Raw genomic sequence first — 19,898 nt, 5'->3', positions numbered from 1 at the left:
ATTCTTTGTCACATTTAATATTTTTTGGCTTGTATTCTTTCTTGATCTTGGATTTGCAATCCCTTTTTAATTTAGATATGGCAAGATAAATCCTTTCACAGTTTTGAATATCTCTCTTTTGGTAAGCTCTGTAATTACTTCATAATAAGTTTTGTTGCTGTGTTTATGTATTCTGGGTGAGGTATTTTCTTGGTTCTTATTTTAAAACTTATTTAGGAAGGATCATGTTTTTGTCTTGTGGTTGGTTACTTTTGTACTTACCTGATTGCAGTGTCCTTAGATTCCAGTTTCTTCAGTCTTTTATTAACCGATTTGCCAACTTTTATCATTGGTTTTTAATTTAGGAACTATATGACAACCAGTGAGATTATTCTACTTGCCTCTCTTCTTTTCCCTTATTCTCTTAGTTTTTAGTTACATTTTGATTTGATGTAGCATTTATATATTGTTACACCCTTATAACCACCTTTGTTTCTGTTTTAGATCTGTAATTTTGTATTTTCAATTTTAACTATCAGGTTTTTTGCCTAAATTTCTCTAATCCTTTCTTGGTTGAATGATGTGCATTCAGAGGTAGATTTATGGTATAGTATTTCTGAGTTCTTTCATGTTTAAGATTGTTTTCCTGTTGGATTGATAATCGATCGATATAATGTCCTTAGTTTATGTGTTCTTTTCTTGAAAATATTGGTTTGTGTTGCTTTCTTTATACTTTTATTTTGACAAGTTTAATGTCAGTTTCACTTTCCCTTATAAGTTAGTTGAATTGATTTTTCTTTTTTTAATATTTTATTTACATTTTAGTTTCGGCAGACACAACATCTTTGTTTGTGGTGCTGAGGATCAAACCCTTGCGCACCCGTGCCAGGCGAGCGCGCTACCGCTTGAGCCACATCCCCAGCCCCTAGTTGAATTGATTTTTTTTTTTTTTGGCTTGACATCCCTGGGTTTAGTTTTTTCCCTATTTCTTCTTTTTTATTGTCTTTAGTATTTAAGTTTTTACTAAGATATGACTCAGAGTTAAAAGTTTTGTGTAATTTTCTAGGGTATCACTTGGACCTTTTTGCTATTTAGATTCAGTACTTTTGTTTTCTTGGATTATAGTTTCAAATACTAGTTCTGTTCCATTCATTATTTTTTTTTCTTCTTTAGAGATATCAATTGAGTATATGTTGGATCTTTTTCAGTTTTCCATTTCAACCACTCATTTCTTTGACACTTTGTCCCATTTTTGTTTTCATATACTGGGTTGGTTTTCCTTCTCACTTCAAGAATCCTTATTAAATTTTTATTCAAATATGTTTTTCTATATTCTTTGCTGTGTACCTTATAATTTATTTTTTCTGATACATTTTTATTTTTAAAATTATTTTCCTGAATTCATTTAACCTTGGTTAATTTCTTTCTTCTTTTTTTTTTTTTTCCTTTCCTATTTATGTTCTTAGGGTTTGATTTTTCTAGTTACTGTGTTACATGTCCCCGGGCCACACTCAGATTTAATAATTTGCTTGGAGGACTCAGTACTCAGCTTATGGTCATATTCACATTGTACATTATTACAGCAAAAGAATACAAAGCACAGTTAGCAAAGGGAAAAGGCACTTGGGGCAAAGTTCAGGAAAGACCAGGCTCATCTCTTCCCAATTTAGGCCTGCAAGGTTCACTCTTTTCTGCACAGGTAGTTTTCCATATTCTACAGTGCTTCTTTTGAGATTTAAATTAGTTTGGAATATTGTGTTTCAATTTTCTTTTTCTTTGAACTGATTGAATATCCTGTATTTGAAATACTTGGGACCAGAAGTGTTTCAGATTTTGGAGTTCTTTGGATTTTGGAATACTTACATAGACTTTACTGTTGGACATCCCTGTTCCAGAAATCCAAAATGCTACACTCGAATTTTCAGATTAGGAATATTGGTGGGGTATAAGGTGAAGTAGGAGAGATTTTTCATCAGCTGAAAAGTTTTGATTATCATTTTCTGCTTATTTCTTATAGTACTTTTTTTCTTTTCTTTTTTTTTTGAGTACCGGGGATTGAACTCAGGGGTACTCAACCACTGAGCCACATTCCCAGCCCTATTTTATTTTTTATTTAGAGACAGGGTCCCACTGAGTTGCTTAGTGCCTTGCCATTGCTGAGGCTGGCTTTGAACTTGGAATCCTCCTGTCTCAGTCTCCTAAACTGCTAGGATACACCCGGCTCTTTTAGTAATTTTTTGTAGATATAAATTACATTTCTTCGTTTTTATAGCTAAAGTTATCCTGGTCTTGGGTAAATTGATGACACTCTGTTCTGTCAGTGTTGAGAAATACAACTTTTTAATGATTGACTTCTTAGTGTAGTATTGGGAGGAAGCATTATGTGTCCTTCTTTTGCTTTGTTTTTTGTTTATTTTGCCTTAAAGGGTCCTAAATTTCCCCTCCTGCTCCTTTTCCTCTTCCTCTTGTAGTCTCCATAGGGGGCCTTTCATTTATAACTTCTTCTTCCCAGAGGACTGCTTTTCCAGGATCAGCTATTTGAATCTTGTGTGCTTAAAAAAAAAGACTATCCCTTCAGTCAGTGCTCTGATCTAGCAGGACTTACTCAGTATTTTCACTCTTGTTTGATTTTTAGCTCAGTCCCTTCTTCTCTTCTGCTATTTATCCTGAGTTCCCCTATCTCTGAAGACTTGAAAGAGGAAACTTGAAATAACTGCTAGGAATTGGTATTTATTTTTCTACTTATAGGTAATTTGAGGTTTATAGGAACTTCTGTCTTCTAGTTATGCTGAACTTGTGGATTTGAGTGATTTTATTTGTTATTAATAAGCTATGTCGTTTTGAGGAGGGATGTATGATATCTTTGAGTTGATGTGATTTCCATTACCTCAGCTCTTGTTTCTGGAGAAAAGGAAAACAGAAATGTTTTCCTTTTCTTAAATATATATCAAAATATGTGTTTTTATATAGATTATTTTTGTTCCAATAAATTTAACATGCTTTCAATTCAGTCAGTTATTTCACAAGCTATTTTTTCTTTTAGTCCCTTCAGATTTGTCTAAATTTCTTCTTAGATATAAAAGATGCAAGCCTTGAAAAGCTGATTTATTTCTAATTATGGAACATAATTATATTAACTCTCTTTTTACATATATATATGTATATATATATACATGTGTGTGTGTATGTATGTATATATATATATGTATATATATATATATATATTTTTTTTTTAGTTGTAGATGGACACAGTACTTTTATTTTATTTGTTTTTTTAATGTGGTGCTGAGGATTGAATCCAGTGCCTTACCTGTGCTAGGCAAGTGCTCTATTACTGTGCTACAATCCCAGCCCTAATTATATTAATTTAAAAATTTTTTTAAAAATTAAAAAATTTTTGTTCTTTAGTTGTAGATAGACAAATACCTTTATTTTTTGTTTATTTATTTATTCTTTTTACGTGGTGCTGAAGATCAAACCCAGGGCCCCACTTGTGCTAGGCAAGTCCTCTACCACTGAGCCAAAACCTCAGCCCTTATATTAACTTTTGAAGTGAATACCATACTTGTACGAATGGAAAATATGCAACAGCTTTTTACAGAATCAGCATAAATACTTTGTGCTGTTTCCGTGAAGAAATTTGAGACATAATCTGAGAGTGGATTTATAGCTTATTTAATATAATAGTTTTAATTAACATTAGATTAAATTTTGGCAGTTTTGCCTAGTGAAGGGAATAGGAAAGACAGGAGAATAAAGGTAATAAGAGGAAAATGAAATATATACAATAGGGAACTTTAGCTTTATTGGCTTAGTTATTGTCCATGGTAGTTCTATTCAGTTCTTTTAGAACGGTATTTCTTGATTTTATTCCTTGATGTTTGTGACTTTTTTTGAATAATACTGAGTCAAATAAAAATCACATGAAAGTGTTGATTGATCTGAAATGAATTAATTTCTAACATTAATAGATAGCTTGCCCAGAAACAACTGAAAAAGTTTTCCCAATCAACTTATTGCATTTTTCACTGAATAGCCTAAATGATTCAATTTGAAGTAACATAAAATACTAGTTTTTAATTTTATTGTAGAAGCTTTAATGGAGAATTACAGTTATCATAATAATAACTGATCTATAGTGATCTGTTATTATCTATAGGAAAAGATATAAGCAGGGACTGTTAAAGAGAAGGCAGGTGTGGGTGGGGATGGTGTTTTATGTGTGTTTTGTACTTGTTTCCTACAGTGATTGCCTTTCTGCATTTGATTTGTTGATAGTAGATAAAGGACTGATTAGTTTGAGTTATCAGAAGACAATTGTTACAGATAGAGACATAATTAATATTTATTTAGAAAAAATAATTTTATGGATATATTTGAACTTGTGAATTAGTTTTAGAAAAATGCTATGAAACAGACTTTGGCTTGAATGTCATCAAAGTATTTGTCCTATTTTTAGAAAAATAACCACAGCTGATGTAAATGAAAAGAACCTCCTCAGTTGTTGCAAAAATCAGTGCCCTAAAGAGGTAAGCTGTAATAGGACCTTTTAAGTTGGGTTCCTTGGGTATTGTTTCTCTGGGATTTTCTCTTTCTCGTTTGGTTCAGGTCTTTTTTTAGTGGGTCTTTTGTGGACCCACTAAAAATGTAGATGTTAAAGGAAATGTGAGTGATGTCTATAAAAATCTAACACATATGGTTAGAATAGATGCACATGCTATTTGGAGATAAAATGAAGAATGACCCTTTGAAGTTTTTTTGTTTTTGTTTTTTTAAAGAAAGCAGTTTTAAAATACCTTTATGTAAAAAATATTGACCTAGTGTTTACCCCTGCTAAAATGTGATTCATGCTTAAAATATAAATGTAGAACTCTCTGAGTCTTGGGCAGTTAGACAGTAAATCCATAGTAGTTAAAAAGTATGTGTATGTGTGTATTTACATGTGTGTATATGTGCATGTGTGTGTGCACGCATGTGCATCCCTGCACATGTGTGTGCTACTATAGGGGATAGTGTGAGAGGATAGACCTTTATATCCATAGTATTTGAATATGCTATCACAGAAGATATTGTGTTCTTTGGTGCTAGTACCATTCATATGGTTGAACCTTTACAGTTTATTACCAATTGGTATAAAGTATGTGTGTGTATGTGTGTGTGTGTGTGTGTGTGTATGTGTGTGTGTATATATAATCATATATGTACAATATGTGCATAATTATATAAAGATTATTAAAAAGAGGCCATTTCTAGCAATAAATGATTATTTTAACAATTCTGTTATATAAGTGAAACTAGGTGCATGGGATATTTCAAACTTAATTTTTTGAATTTTCAAATCCTGAAAATTGTCTTTTGTTAAAATAAATTTTCTTCTGTCTCAGTTGAGATTATAATTAATAAGTAGCTTAGAATATTTTACTTTTAAGCATCATTTTTTTAAAAAATCATCAAAAGTGGTTTGAAAAAATTGTTCAGAGTAAAATGGTAAACACTGACCAATGACTTGTCTTGGCAATAATTTCAAAACCCTGAGCAAGTCCATGTCTAACTGATTATTCTGAAAGGGAAGGTGCTCCTGTTTTTATTCTTGGGAATGATAGTGACAGTTATTTGAGTAAACATTTAAAAACATTTAAAAAGAGATCCTTTTGACCTATTGATATACTAAGTAGTACCTCTTTCCTTTAAATTATTTGTTTGATGCACTTATGTAATTGTTTCTTTTTCTAATGTGGGGAAGAGATGACAATTAAGTCTTAAATATAATTGTTTGATTAAATCTTTAATTTTTGTTAGCAGTATTTCCTTTTAACTCAAACTTTGGACCAATTTTGTGGATTTCTGTTTAAGAACTTGAAATTTGAACCTGAGAATTTTAAGGTTATCAAAAGAGAGACCATTTCAAACAATAAATGATTATTTTATCAATCCTGTCTGGTATATAAGTGTAACTAGGTACATGGGATATTTCGAACTTATTTTCTTATTTTTTTTTTTTAAATCCTGAAATTCCCTGTTAAAATAAATTTTCTTCTGTCTTAATTCAGAGTCTAGGTAATAAGTAGCTGAGGTTATTTTACTTTTAATCTGACTCAGAACTTGATATGGTTTTGTAAGTGGAAATGTGATCATTTAATTCAGGGGTTGCTATTTTGCAACTTAGCATTGCCTTAGTTCTAGTGATGCTGTTATGATGTTGAGTAAGTATGTTTATTTAAAAATTTCTTATATGCCTTCATGATTTTGGATTCTAGGTCATTCTGGAGGCCCTGGTCTTTCCAGAATCTCCTTGGGTTTTGTTTTGATACTGGGGATTGATCCCAGGGGCACTTAACCACTGAGCCATATCCCCAGGCCTTTTTTTATATTTTATTTTGAGACAGGGTCTTGCAGAATTACATAGGGCCTTGTTGCTGAGGTTGGCTTTGATTTTGGGATTCTCCTGCTGCAGCCTCCTGAGCTACTTGGGTTACAGGTGTGTGCCACCATGCCCTGGCTCCTTGGGCTTTCTTAAAAAAATATATATATATATTCTAGGAGCAATCCAAATGACTTTTATAATTGGGAATAATCAAGGAGTGCAAAGGTGCATTTATTTCATTGTGTCTAGCAGAAATCATTTTGGTTTATTACTCTTAAGTTGGTAAGGCTGTAGCAGTGTTCTCAAACTTTAGTGTGCATTAGAATCACCTCAAGGGTTTCTTAAAAAACAAATCACTGGGCCCTACCCCATACTTTTTGATTTTGTATATGTGGTGCCTAAGCTTTATGTTTCTATTAAGTTCTCAAGTATGGTGACACTCTTTAGTGTCACTCACTCTATAGAACACTTTGAGAACCACTGAGCTATAGAATCAAGGTATAATTAGGATTAACAAAAAAGCATGTCACTTTGAATCAAGTAGATATCTTGTACTGAAAGAAAGTATAGGCTTCTTATAAATTCCAATATACTGATAAATTCCTGTTTATTTTCTTCTCCTCTCTCCATACTGTAGATTTATTAAGGGCAAGTATGTTTGTATGTGTACGTTTGTATCTAGTGCCTGATTCCCTGGCTCCCTGGTTGGTAAATATCCATGGAATGTGAATAAAATGTGGGAGTGGCAAAGCATATTCCTTCTACTACTCTGCTTCCCTTATATGCATTGTGTGTGTTTTCTAGACTGTTAGGTTTGCATTTTATTGAAAAAATAAAGATGCCAATAAGAGCTGTACCTGTAAACTATGCCCTGTAAGTGTATTTCTACACTTTGGAATATATAAAGAGAAACTAAATGAAAATTTGCAATTTTTTTTTTTTACATGAAACATGGCTTGAATTATTTTATTGTTAAAATTTTCTTAAAATTTTTTAATTGAAAAGCAATTATTATGTATAACATAATTTTGAAACATGTATACATTATAGAGTAGGTAAATCTTGTGTATTACTTCACATGTGTGCTTTTTTGTGGTAAAGTATACTTAAAATCTACTCTCAGCAGTTTTTAAGAATATAATACACTCCATTCACTATAGTCTCTGTTGTATAATAGATCTCTTGAATTTATTCTGTCTAGATGAAATTTTGTGTACTTTGACCAACATCTTCCCAACAGCCACCCACTCCCACCTCTGCCTGCCACACCCTGCTATCCACTATTCTACTCTCTACTTCTGAGTTTAAGTTAGATTCTACACAAACTGAAATCATGTGGTATTTCTACTTTCAAAACATTTTGAATTTGTTTTTATCATTCCCATGTACAATGTATTACTTTTTACTTGGACATATTATTTAATCTCTAACTCAAGTTGTTCATATATAAAATGGGGGCAGTAATTTCCAGTTCAGAGTGCTATGTTTGTGGTAATAAAATAACATGTAAAGGTCCTCTTGTATGGTAAGTATAATGAAATAATAACATTTTAAAGTCCTAGTATACGTAGTAGCTACAGACAATGGTATTTATCTACAAACAATATTGTTTTATAAACTTTTCATAATATTAGAAAAATTTCTCGTTATTAGGATTAAAATGGGACATTTTGATCTAAATCGTATTAGTTATAGGTAAGCCATTTGATGTGGCTCATTAAAAGTGCTAGCATGTGAGAGCAATGTGGAGAAGAAACCCATGCCATTTTGAATGGAAAGGATAGATGGGGTAGCTCATCTTTAATACTGTAATACTGAAGTTGGATATCTTAGAAAAACCTCTGCTGTGAAATCTGTGATGAAGATATAGTCACTATATATTATGCATTTTAATCAACTTTCTTTATAACTACTTTTCAGTTTTTTTAGAATATAACAGCAGTTGAGATAACACATACTTTCATGACTAACAAGGAAATTGTTATATGATTAGAGCATTATAGTTATAAATAGTTGCGTTCATTTTGATAAACTCATACATGTGTGGAATTTGATTTTTTAAAACAAAGAAATATCACATATATGTATAGTCTAACACATAGATAAGAAGTGAGTACCATATAACTCCACCCAGGTCAAAAAAATAAAGCATTGCTGGCATCTCAGAAGTCTACCAGCATCTCTACTGTTCCCTCCTTCTGTATGTAACTATCATTTGCCTTTTGTAGTAATCATTTCCATGCTTTTATTTAGTTTTTATTATCTGAGTGTTTATCTACAAATAGTATTTATAGTTTGCCTAATTTTGTATTTAAAATTTAAAAGTATATACTTTTATGACTTATCTGTCATTTTGATTGCATGTAGCTGTAGTCCATTTATTCTGTCATGAATACACTATAGTTCTTCTGTAGTGTATTCATGACAGAATACATTTAGGTTGTTTCTAGTTTGGGTTATTATAAAAAATACTGCAGTGAGCAACTTGCTTGTTCATATGGGAACATGTATATTCAGATTTCCGTAGGTATGTAGTAGGTTAATTGCTTAGCTGCATGGGATGTATAATTTCAACTTCAATAAATAATGTCAAATCGACTTGCAAAATGTTTGTACCAATTTACAGTCAGGTCATTTTCCCATTATGATATCTATCAGAAAATTTTCCCACTCACAGTGTGTGAAAGTTCCTGTTTTGACATCATTGACAATACTTAGTATTGGCAAAAGTTTTTATTTTTGCCTTCTTTTTTTTTTTTTTTGCATCTCCTTGTGATTTTAATTTACTTTTCCCTGTTTACAGATGAGTTGAATGGCTTCTTAGGATTTTTGACATTACTTTTGCCTGTGGTTATATATTGGGTTTCAGCATGGTGTACTTCTGGATGAGTTTCAGTTCTCCTAGTTGAAAACTAAAAAACTGATTCTAACTTTATTCTAACTTATGGCAAAAAGAAGATGTATTTAGTGGATATTGAACACAGTTTACCGATTGTAAAGAAAATGATGTGTAGCCAAACTTTTGAAAGGGCAGGAGAAACTCAGGTGCTTTTGTTGGACCCAGGGTCTCTCCTTGGCACAGGCAGCCACAAAGAGGGAACTAGAGAATAGGTAGCATTGCCATGGCTGTGTGACTCCTGGGAGATTTGTGGTGAACCAGGCAGGCATTTCAGTTTATAGCTTCTAGCAGCACTAAACATCGAAAGGTGAGGAGATTCATGCAGTAGTAATTAGATGAGGTAGCAGAATCAATTGAAAGATCTAGAGAAAAGAGAGATATATTTTGAAGGTAGGAGACCCAGCCAGAGAAAAGAGAGACTTTTAAGACGTCAGTGAAATTGTGAAGAGGCAGAATTATATAAATCAAAACTAATAACACTTTTTCACTAATTTCAAAAACTGCCAATGCATTGGAGGACTAAAATACTGATCATTGAAGCCATTATTCTGTTTCTTTATTGGCTTTACATACTTCCTTATTCACTTTCTTCTTAGAATTATTGATTTCAAATTGAAGCAGAATAGATACTCTCGGAGGTGACTGATAAAATTCTCTGAGACATTAAGAAATGATTAAGAAATTATCTCTATATTTTATTTATTTTGAGGGGAAGAGAAGACAGATGGTGAGCCAGTGCTGTCTATCTTCTTTATAAAGTCAGGCTAGAGGCACTGCAGGAGTGAAGGTGAGAATAAAGGAATACAAAGACTTGAAATCTCTATGAGGCAAGTATTTGATATATGAGTAAATACTGAACTTATTAAGGGCCTGGAATTATCTTACTTCAGCAGTGTCTAGTGTAAAACTGACGCTGGCAGTAACCTTCCCTGTGGTAGGATTAGTGGAAGTGCACAATGTGAGTGATCCAAGCTTAGTTTTGGAGTGAATGACTTGGCTAAAAATGAAAAAGCAATCAAGCCTTGTTGTACGCTAGAGAGAGGCTAAAGACAGGAAGAGAATTCTGAATTTTGTAAAGTAAATGAAGTCAGTAGTTTGAAAGGTCAATCTGGTGAATCAGAGAATCAGAAATGGAGAATTTAAATGTTTGTTGAGGTGTCTACTGTTTAAAAGATGTCTTTGTTAGGGATTCTGAGATGAGGGACATGAAGAAATGTAAGATCATTGCCCTCAACTTACTTATAATAGCTAACTATTTTGAAGACATTTAAACCTCACAACAGCTTTATAAAGTGTTATCACTTGTTGCAGTGAAACAGAGCATGTGAAACAGAAAAGTGAGGTGACTTGCCTTAGGTCCCATGGTTAGTAATCAGGGAATCTAAGTCAGTTCCAGGTAGTCTGGTTTTGGATTTTAATCCCTAACCAAGAGCATATTTGTATATTTATATTCTGGTTGGAGAAACAGAAATATTTGAAGTGCCTAACAATTTGTTTTTTTAGCTATAGTTCAAGATAGTACAGCAGTACCACAACAATTTAGAAATAGATGTTTTAAATTACTCCTATTATATATTTATAGACAAACTCATATTAGGCTTTTATAGTATATAAACTGTGTCTGGAAGTGTGGATAATATTTGAATAAATAGGGAAAGAATGTTTCATCTGAAAGCTTGACTGGGATAATAAGATAGGAAATAATTAAAAACCAGAGATACAAATGTCATGGTGATTACTGAGTTGTTTGGACTTCCTGAATCATGGGTATTAGTAAATAGTGTCAAAGAATATGTTTTGGAGTAAAGGGCTAATCAGTTACAACACAGTACAGTGGCTTAAGGACAAAAAAGTTTTCTTTCTCATATAACAATGCAGGGAGATTAGGAATGTGTCCCATGTATTCATCCAGGGATCCAAGTTAGCTGGGCACCTGAGCTGTCTTTGACATAGTTTCCATTATTGCTCAAGATTTCACTTACAGCACATGGGGAAGGGAAGAACATGGAAGTACTCTTTTTGAAATGCTTTAAGGCAAAAATAACTTTTACTTGCTTTATATTCAGTTTCCTAAAACCTAGTTACATAACTATAACTAGCTGCAGTATGGCAATGAGATAATTGAGATAATCTTGGCGTGGAGTTGGGAAGAATGTTTAAAATTTCTATATAATTAAAATAATGTACCAAAAAGAAAAAAATTGAAAAATTAGCTCATTCATTAATCAGCATTAATTGGCCCCTATGTGTGATGGACTCATCCTTAAAATAGTTGCTTGGTGTGGGAAAGGGTACAATATGACCAAAATGTAAATATGTAATTGCTTTATTTTGGTTTTATTTTAGCTTCCCTGTGGACATAGATGTAAAGAGATGTGTCATCCTGGTGAATGTCCCTTTAATTGCAACCAGAAGGTAAAACTCAGATGTCCTTGTAAAAGAATAAAAAAGGTATGTATTTTAAGTGTATAAAATACTTTTCTGTGTAAGTTGTTCTTGTTTGATTTGATTTTGTCTATTTGACTTGGTAGTTTGACTTTATTTTATTTTTTGTATTCTAATTTTAAAGAATATTTTTATTATAATTAAAATGAGTCTTTTGTTCAATTTAATAATAAAAGAAAGAGAGTTTTATGTTGGAATCAAGCTCAGTGCCCTTTTCATGGATAGAGTCATTGAACTCTAGATTTAAGGGCTTTGAACAAGCAATGCAGTGTGATAAAGTGGGTGTCATGGTTTAAGAAATGGCCTGGAATTAGGCTTTGTTCTGATTTATGAAACTTTGTCATAAGTATTGTGCTTTGAAAGTATTTTCTTAAAAAGACCTCATGTGCACACCCTTATAAATGAAATAATACTTAAACTGGGAAATAATTTATTTTAAGATAAAATAATAGTAATAGGAATAAACAGGTGAAAACCAATGATTGAAAGGCCCAGTGGAAGCCAACTGTATACTATTCAATAAAATTTATAAAGGGAAAGAGTTTTATTCAGATCTCATTTTCCTTGACTTCCCTGTTGGCAGTATAGACTCTTAAAACTTTCTTCTATCTTGACCTCAATTTACCATATCTCAGACATAGCCAGTAACTCCTTTTTTTTCTTCATATTCCTATGATCTTTCCCAAAGGTTAAGTGCCATTTTTCTCTTTACATTCACTCTCTTGTTCATTCATGCAGCAGGTATTTATTGAGGATCTTTTATATGTCCTTTGCTTTTCATTTATTTCCATAGCTCCAAGTATATTTTTCTGTGATGGGTAAATTCTACATTTAAGTAGGCCTGATATTTCAAGTTGCTACCTGGTGTTTACTTAATAATTGATTCTAAATTCTTAATATGATAACTTAAGAGGAAACATGAAAATTTAAATATAAGTATTCAAGCCCCACTTATAATCTGAGATGTCTCTTCAGTTTTCTGTGAGATATTTTGTTTCATCCAAGTACAGTTTGCTACCTGTAGTACTTACACAATGAAGTGTAATCATAAGCTTTAGAAGAGTTTCATTCTAAACTTTTTAAAAAAGCATTAACAGTTGAGAGAAACATCTTTAGACTTACACTGAGATGATAGCCACTAGCTATATGTGGGCTATTTAAATGAGTATTTTAGTGAATTAACAGGAAAGAATATTCACATTTTGGTTCCTGAGGTAGTCTAATCACATTTTGTTTTAAATGCTTACTTGTCATATGTGGTTAAGGCTACTCTACTGAATAGTGCGCATTTAGATGACTTCCATTATCCCAGAAAGCTCTGTTGGATAGCACTGTTTGAGAACATTTATTCCCTGGAAGAATAACAAGAAGCAATAAAGAAAAGTAAAGAACAAAAATAAATTAGAGTGAAATTGATTGTGGCACTTAGTAAATAATTATTAAGTGGATTATTTTAATTTTATGGTGTTTCACTCTTCTAATGAAAAGAAGCAAATGGGAGTAATCACTATTGGAACAAAGATATCCAAACTTCTAACCACATCATTAAACATTAATGAACTTGACTACTAAATATTTATAACCTTAAGCTGTTGGATAAATTTTATGTTTTTATAGCATACAGTTGTGAATTTAAAGGAAAGATCATTTAAACTTTGAAGTTTGCATTATTTGTAGGAATTGCCATGCAGTAAAGTACGTGAAAATCAGGTTTCAGTAGAATGTGATGCAACATGCAAAGAAATGAAGCGGAAAGCATCTGAGGTAATATCTTGTTAAATACAATTTTTTTTTATGTGCTAAATTTTTTTTTACCTTTCTTTACTTATTTTGTACATTTATTTGTGTTCTTAATAAAAAGAATTTGAAATCTTATATTTTTGCTTTTGTTATAAAAGCCCAGTTTTATAAGGTTATTTTGAATCCAAGGTGTGCTTTTTACTGCCTAATGTGTACCTGAGCTTTCCGTAGTTAGTATATTTGCTCTGGGTCATGGTCATTTGTTTTAATGTTAGCCTATGCCTCCTGAATATTAGGTTAACAAAATAAAAGAGTAAGATTTTGTGATTCTGTGCTGTTTGCCGTGTCACCAATATTACTGGTGTGTCCGTCCCCGCCCCGCCCCCTCCCGTGAACTCGGTCAATGAATAAATTCTTGATTTTGTTTGAAACTAAAGGATTCCCTTCCAGTTAGGGCATTTGAAATAAATGGCCAATTTCAACTTAAGGGAAATGTGAAACTTAATTATTGGTTCTAAATTTTTAATATGATAACTTAAGAGGAAATATGAAAATTTAAAAGCATTTTACTGTATAGTGTTTTAATGCTTTGAAGTGTATCTAACATCTACTATAATAAGTTAAGGAATAACACTTCATCTACTAGCAGCCTCAATCTGCTAGATGGTACCTTAGTAAAACTTCTCAATTTGACATATACCTTTTTTTTAAGTGATTTCTAATTTGAGGCTCCCAAAAGCCTCTGTGGATTTTTAGAGCCTGAATGAGGAAATGTTATAATTTTATATAAAATTTGGTAGTTAAATTGTTAATTTACTTTTTAATATATCTAAACAGATAAAAGAAGCAGAAGCCAAAGCTGTTCTCGAAGAGGAAAAACGAAGACAACAGGTAACCAAACAAAATAACCAGATTTGTGTCTCTTGACATCATAATTTTTTGTGCAAGCACAAGGTAAATGCCAGGTATAAAGTGGGGGCTGTAGACAACTCTGTTCTTTTTGGGGGGAGTACTGGGGATTAAACCCGGGGTGCTTAACCACTGAGTGCACATCCCCAGCCCTTTTTTATATTTTATTAGAGACAGGGTCTCACTAAGTTGCTTATTTGCTGAGGCTGGCTTTGAACTCACAGTCCTCCTGCCTTAGCCTCCAGAGTTGCTGGGATTACAGGTTTGTGCCACTGTGCTCAACTAGACAACTGTATTCTGAACTGAAAATAACATGGTTGCTACAAAACAAAACTGAGCCGTCTACTTAGGCTTTACTTCAGGTAAATTGAGAAGCCATGGGATCTCACAAACTCCCAAATATTTCATGTTTTTCCAGTTTACAGCATTGCCAAGCCAGTGTTATTCATTTTCCAACCATAAGAGTTTTGACTCTTTTTTTGTTGGGGAAGTAGAAGAAAGGGTGTCATGTCATCATTGTAATTACAGTGGAGCCCATGCCCTTCACTCACCTAAAAGTTTTTGAGTTTCTTTTTACTGAGTTGCAAATAAGTGCAACTCAGTAAAAAGTAATCAATACATTTTTTAAAATAATTTATTCCCTATTTTTCCATTAGATCCTTAAATGCAGAACTATTATCTGTTTTTTGTAATTATCTAGATAATAAGTACATTCCTGATACACCATTAATCCTGTATTGATAATGTACTTCAAAGCACATTAATTTTTGAATAGTGAGGTGTAATTACTTGTCAGTTTGCACCTTGAAATGCTTTATTCAACTAAACTGCCACCTTCATAAATGAGGGGATTAGAACCTGCATGACTTGGAGGAGGACTTTAGAAACAGTTCTTGTGGTAGATAAAGATTGGCTAGGATGATCTCTGTTATTTTATCATTCTTTAAAGTTGATTTGCCTAATATCCTCTAAATAAGTTATCAGAGCTAATACAATGAAACACAGGTTGGCTGGAATCCTAGAAAGATTAAATTATTAAGAGTAGGTTAGGAGCCAGATACAGTGGTGCATGCTCATAACCCTAGCAGCTGAGGAGGCTGAGGCAGGAGGATCTCAAGTTCAAAGCCAGCCTTAGCAAAAACAAGGTACTAAGCAATTCAATGAGACCCTGTCTCTAAATAAAATACAGTGTAGGGCTGGGGATATGGCTCAATGGTGGAGTGCCCCTGAGTTCAATATTCGGTACTAAATTAAAAAAAAAAAAAAAGTAGGTTAGGGTATTTCTTCCTTTATCTTCTTTTTATGTACAAATATGGATGAAAATCTTAAATATATTCACCATTTACTGACTCTTTTGGTTATCGTTTATTTAGTTGTCATTTATTTTACTGTGGCATTGGTCCTCAAGTTTGGCTGCCTTTAAGATATTTTGACTTTTTTCTATATTTCAAAAACAAATAGGGAATATTTTATTTTGGGCTCATTGAAGAATGCCACTTTATATTAAATAAGTATATTATTGGGTTCTTCAGGTGTGTTTTTTGGCCACAGTAATGGGTTAACTGAAGTTTTTATTTCCTTCTGTTAAATAAACATTTAGATCCTTGCATGAATATTACATATATATTTAATAACTATCATATTTTAGTGAACAAGTGCTGTAATGTGTCATGATATAGTAACATGTATAGAAGTTTAGCAAGTACTTAGCAGTAGAATGAAAATCCATAACTGATAACAACTGTATTCCAGTTATTTGAACCAGTTTTTAATTCTTTCTGAAATAGACATTTTGTATTAAAGGATGAAGCATTTTTGTTTCCTTAAAGAGTTTTTAATGTATTTTTAAAAAATGTATTTGATAAAGAAGAATTTCCGTTCTGGCAACTTTCTGTCTTTACTCACTTGAATTTCTTTATGTGAGTCACTAATATTTATTACTTGCATTGTAAGAAAACTAAAATTGTAGGTATCTTTATTCTCACTGGGCATCTCTTAGCACTTGCTAGAAGGTGGCGTTGAAGCATAAAAATGATGTCTGTATTTTGATTTAATCAGAAATTTTAATATTTAGCATCATAAAGTAAGGCCTAGAGTCTGAAATAATCTCTTCTATTACTATCCAGTTCCCTTTCCTAAACTTTATTTGTTAAATATAATCATTAGTGGAGAGAGGTGTTCCTTTTTTTAAAAAATCAAATTAATGTATTTGTTTTATACCATTTCGATTAAAACTTCCCAAATTGATTTATTTTCATTCAAATCAGCATATACATAGAATTTAATAAAATGAAACTGTTTTGATTTAGGCTGAACTGGAGGCTTTTGAGAACAGACTGAAGGGTCGTCGGAAGAAGAACAGGAAAAGAGATGAAGTGGCAGTTGAACTATCACTTTGGCAAAAATATAAATATTACCTCCTTCCAGTGTGTGGAGTTACAGTCGTGTTATTTGCATGGTACATTGCCCATGATGTGGATTAAAAAATTTTTTATCTTTTAATATACCTCAGATTGGAGTTAGATCAGTTGTTAAATTTGGACTATTAGAAAATGTATATTGTGGGCCATGGTATATATTCACATTCATCTCTGTATACTTCTGGATGTTGTAAGAAAGTCAGAATGTTAAGCTTTATCTTCATTAGTATATTAGAAAGGGCAGTATAACACTGTCTAAAAGCATGATTGAAATTGTATATTGCATAAGGCTTAGTTAGTGGTAAGAGTTACATGTTTGATATTCATTGCGTTTTCTTGTATTTACTTAGTTGTTTTGTTTAATATTTCAAACAAACTATTTTTTTTTTTTTTTGGTAAATTCGGGTGAAACAGCCATATATACAATAAAAGGACCATTTCTCCATGTTTTGTTTTCATATTGGCTACTTTTCTTGATCATGTGACTTTGTACCTTTTAAAAAAGGTGATACTCTACAACAACTCTTGTAATGTGAAGCTTTATAATCAGATTCCAGAAGTTACGTTTGTGAGGAATTTTTATCCATTGTTAAAGTGAAATTTAGTTGTTTCAACAAATGACGGACTAGGTTCCTCTCATGGCTGTTTCTTGTGCAAGAAGCTTTTAACTAAAGTTTGCATGTTTTATGAAACTTGTATGTCTCTTTTTAAGATAGTAATAAAAGGAAAACTAATATTTATGAGCAATATGTGCTGAGCACAGGGGTTATAAGTTTTACATACTTGATTCTTATTTCTCTGTACCACAGTCCTAAATAGATTACAGCTAGAAATAATCAGTTCTTATGAAAACAAACTGGTGGGGAAGTATCATCAAGCCAAATCTATTTGAATTGTAAGTCATTTTAAATAGTTTTGCTATTTAATTTTTGTATGATTGTTTTCATTAAAATTTTTCAAACCAAATTTGTAATTTAGAATATTATTATTTAAAATATTTAGGAGTCAATACTTTTTATACATTAGTACCAGTGTATAAAAACCCTTAACATTGATGCAGAAAATAGTCTCTGATACTGAAGAGTATCTAATTAACAAGTGTAGAAGTGTGCTTTAAATGAGTCCAAAGGGAGATTATATAATTTGCTGGGTTTAACTAAAAAAATCTTTAATGTTATATTGTTGAATCAAGTATTGGTTAGTATCCAGAAGAAGAGTCATTCCCTTTTTTTTTTTTTTTTTTTTGTGGTGCTGGGGATCAAACCCAGGGCCTTGTGCATTCAAGGCAAGCACTCCACCAACTGAGCTACATCCCCAGCCCCATTCCTTTTTTTAATGCACTTTGTGTTTTGATTTTTTTTAACCTTTCCCAGTGATAGAATTCCTGGGTTGGTATTTTAGAAGCTCTAAATGATGTCTGCTGCACTCACATTAGTACTTGCTCTAACCAAAATGCATCTTCAGGAATATGAATGATGAGTTATCTAGGTGGGAAGCCATCATTATGAATTTCAGAATCTTGACCTAGGTAGCAAGCCTGAAGCCTAGTTCCTAGTTCGTTTCTATTGTTTGTTGAACTTCTGTTCTTGCCAGTTTTTTTTTTTTTTTTTTTTCCTTTCCCATTTGTTGGAAAGGAATTTAGTATGTGGAGGAAGGAGATTGAATGAATGAACAATTGAGCTGCCTTGTTTTGTTTGGCTAGCGGAGAACTTAATTTACCCAAAGTCACACAGCTATTCATTCACTGTTTCATTCAACAGATATGTTTCCTTTACTGGGAACTTTAGGTGCTGGAAATAATTGTGATCTTTTGGGGTGCTGCTTAGGGATAGAGGAGAGGAGGCAGGAAGTAAATGTACAGAAAATGAATATGATTTCATATGTGATAAGTGGTGTTAAAACATAAGAAATGAGAAGGAGTTGTGGCTGTACTCCTGTCCGCATCTCCTGCCCCAGCTGGCGGCTGCCTTCCTGTCTCTCAGTTTTGAACCCAACTCCTCATCCTCCACATCTCAGTTCCATCTTCAAGTTTTGCAGAATCTGAACCTAGAAAAGAAACCCATATTCTGTCCTTTTCACCTGTGGAGAGCCAGGTGAGGTTCTTTTAGGCTTTCCAGTCTTGCCTTTCCTTCTCTCCCGTTAGTCCTCTGAAAGTCCTCTGTTGCTCCAACCATGGTCCAGAAGCCAAAGGTAGAACCCCACATCAGGCAGCTGGGGTATCTTTAGGCACTGGTTATGGAATTCCAGGAATCTGAAAGCTGGGATGCCAAGTAGCAAGTCCTTGCCAATCTTGCCAGCTTTGCCTGTGACCCCTGCAAATACCAGTATCTATGACAACTAGAAGTCCTGGATATATTGCTTGATTCTCTGTTAGAAGAGAACGAGAACCTGGTGGAGTTTGTTGTTAGGGGCGTCTGCAACCTATGCTCAGACAGGACCATATCTTGCATGCAGGCAGTATCCTGCTTGTCACCAACTGCTTGTCCAATCCCAGTGAGGAGACAGTGTTGTCTGCAGTAACCATGCTCATATACCTGAGCTCACCAGGTGCCAGCTCCCACCCTGAGCTGACTTCCATGCTGTTGGCCCAGTGCAGGCTGCACTTCTCTTTTTGAGCCAACACAAGACTCCAGAACCTGGCCTAGATCTTCCTGGAGGACTTCTGTTCCCCAAGTCAGGTGGCAGAAGCTTGCAGCTGGCAAGCCCACTGCTAATGACTAAGGGCCTGCACCAGCCCTGACCCAAGGCAACTCTCAATACTGTGACACGGTTGTTGATGGGGAACACAATCTTGGTGGGAAAGCAGGGGACACATTCTATCAAAAGTGGTGTTTTTTCTAGCATCTTAAAGGTGAAGTTTTTCAGCACGACAGATGTTTACACTGTGATGAAAAGGCAATAGGATGCCAGACTTTGAGGCATATGGAGGAAGTCAAAGCTGGTGCTATTTCGTGGGCTGGCACTCTCAACAAACTGCAAGTGGAGGATCTACCCCCAGTGCCACCCATTTCCAGGCTCACACCCTGAATTCAGAAGCATGGGTCCCTAAATCCAGAGACAGACAGCACAAGGTTGTGCTAGGGTGCAAAGCTAGAACTGAGGCTTTGGAGAGGTGTCTGTGCCTGAGGAAATGAGGGGATTA

At 33.4% G+C, this 19,898-nt stretch overlaps 1 protein-coding gene and 1 pseudogene across 2 annotated transcripts in view; both read left to right on the top strand.

Moving 5' to 3' along the window:
* The window catches only part of Nfxl1 (nuclear transcription factor, X-box binding like 1), a 53,997-nt gene extending 36,358 nt beyond the window's left edge, over window positions 1-17,639 (top strand). The window contains exons 19-23 of one of the 2 annotated variants that reach the window (XM_076864142.2): window positions 4,439-4,508; window positions 11,589-11,693; window positions 13,365-13,451; window positions 14,265-14,318; window positions 16,646-17,639. In XM_076864142.2, coding sequence (XP_076720257.2) covers window positions 4,439-4,508; window positions 11,589-11,693; window positions 13,365-13,451; window positions 14,265-14,318; window positions 16,646-16,819 — 490 coding nt within the window. In that variant the 3' untranslated portion in view covers window positions 16,820-17,639. Of the gene's footprint in view, window positions 1-4,438; window positions 4,509-11,588; window positions 11,694-13,364; window positions 13,452-14,264; window positions 14,319-16,645 lie in introns of those variants that run through there. The other variant, XM_076864143.2, reaches the window with a different exon arrangement.
* A 1,289-nt stretch (window positions 17,640-18,928) lies between these two features.
* LOC143405632 (armadillo repeat-containing protein 7 pseudogene) lies at window positions 18,929-19,470 on the top strand (annotated as a pseudogene).
* The last annotated feature ends 428 nt before the right edge of the window (window positions 19,471-19,898 follow it).

This window comes from Callospermophilus lateralis, chromosome 8 (genome assembly GCF_048772815.1).
Source record: "Callospermophilus lateralis isolate mCalLat2 chromosome 8, mCalLat2.hap1, whole genome shotgun sequence".
Classification (NCBI taxonomy): domain Eukaryota; kingdom Metazoa; phylum Chordata; class Mammalia; order Rodentia; family Sciuridae; genus Callospermophilus; species Callospermophilus lateralis.
This window is presented reverse-complemented; position numbering and strand designations above follow the sequence as displayed.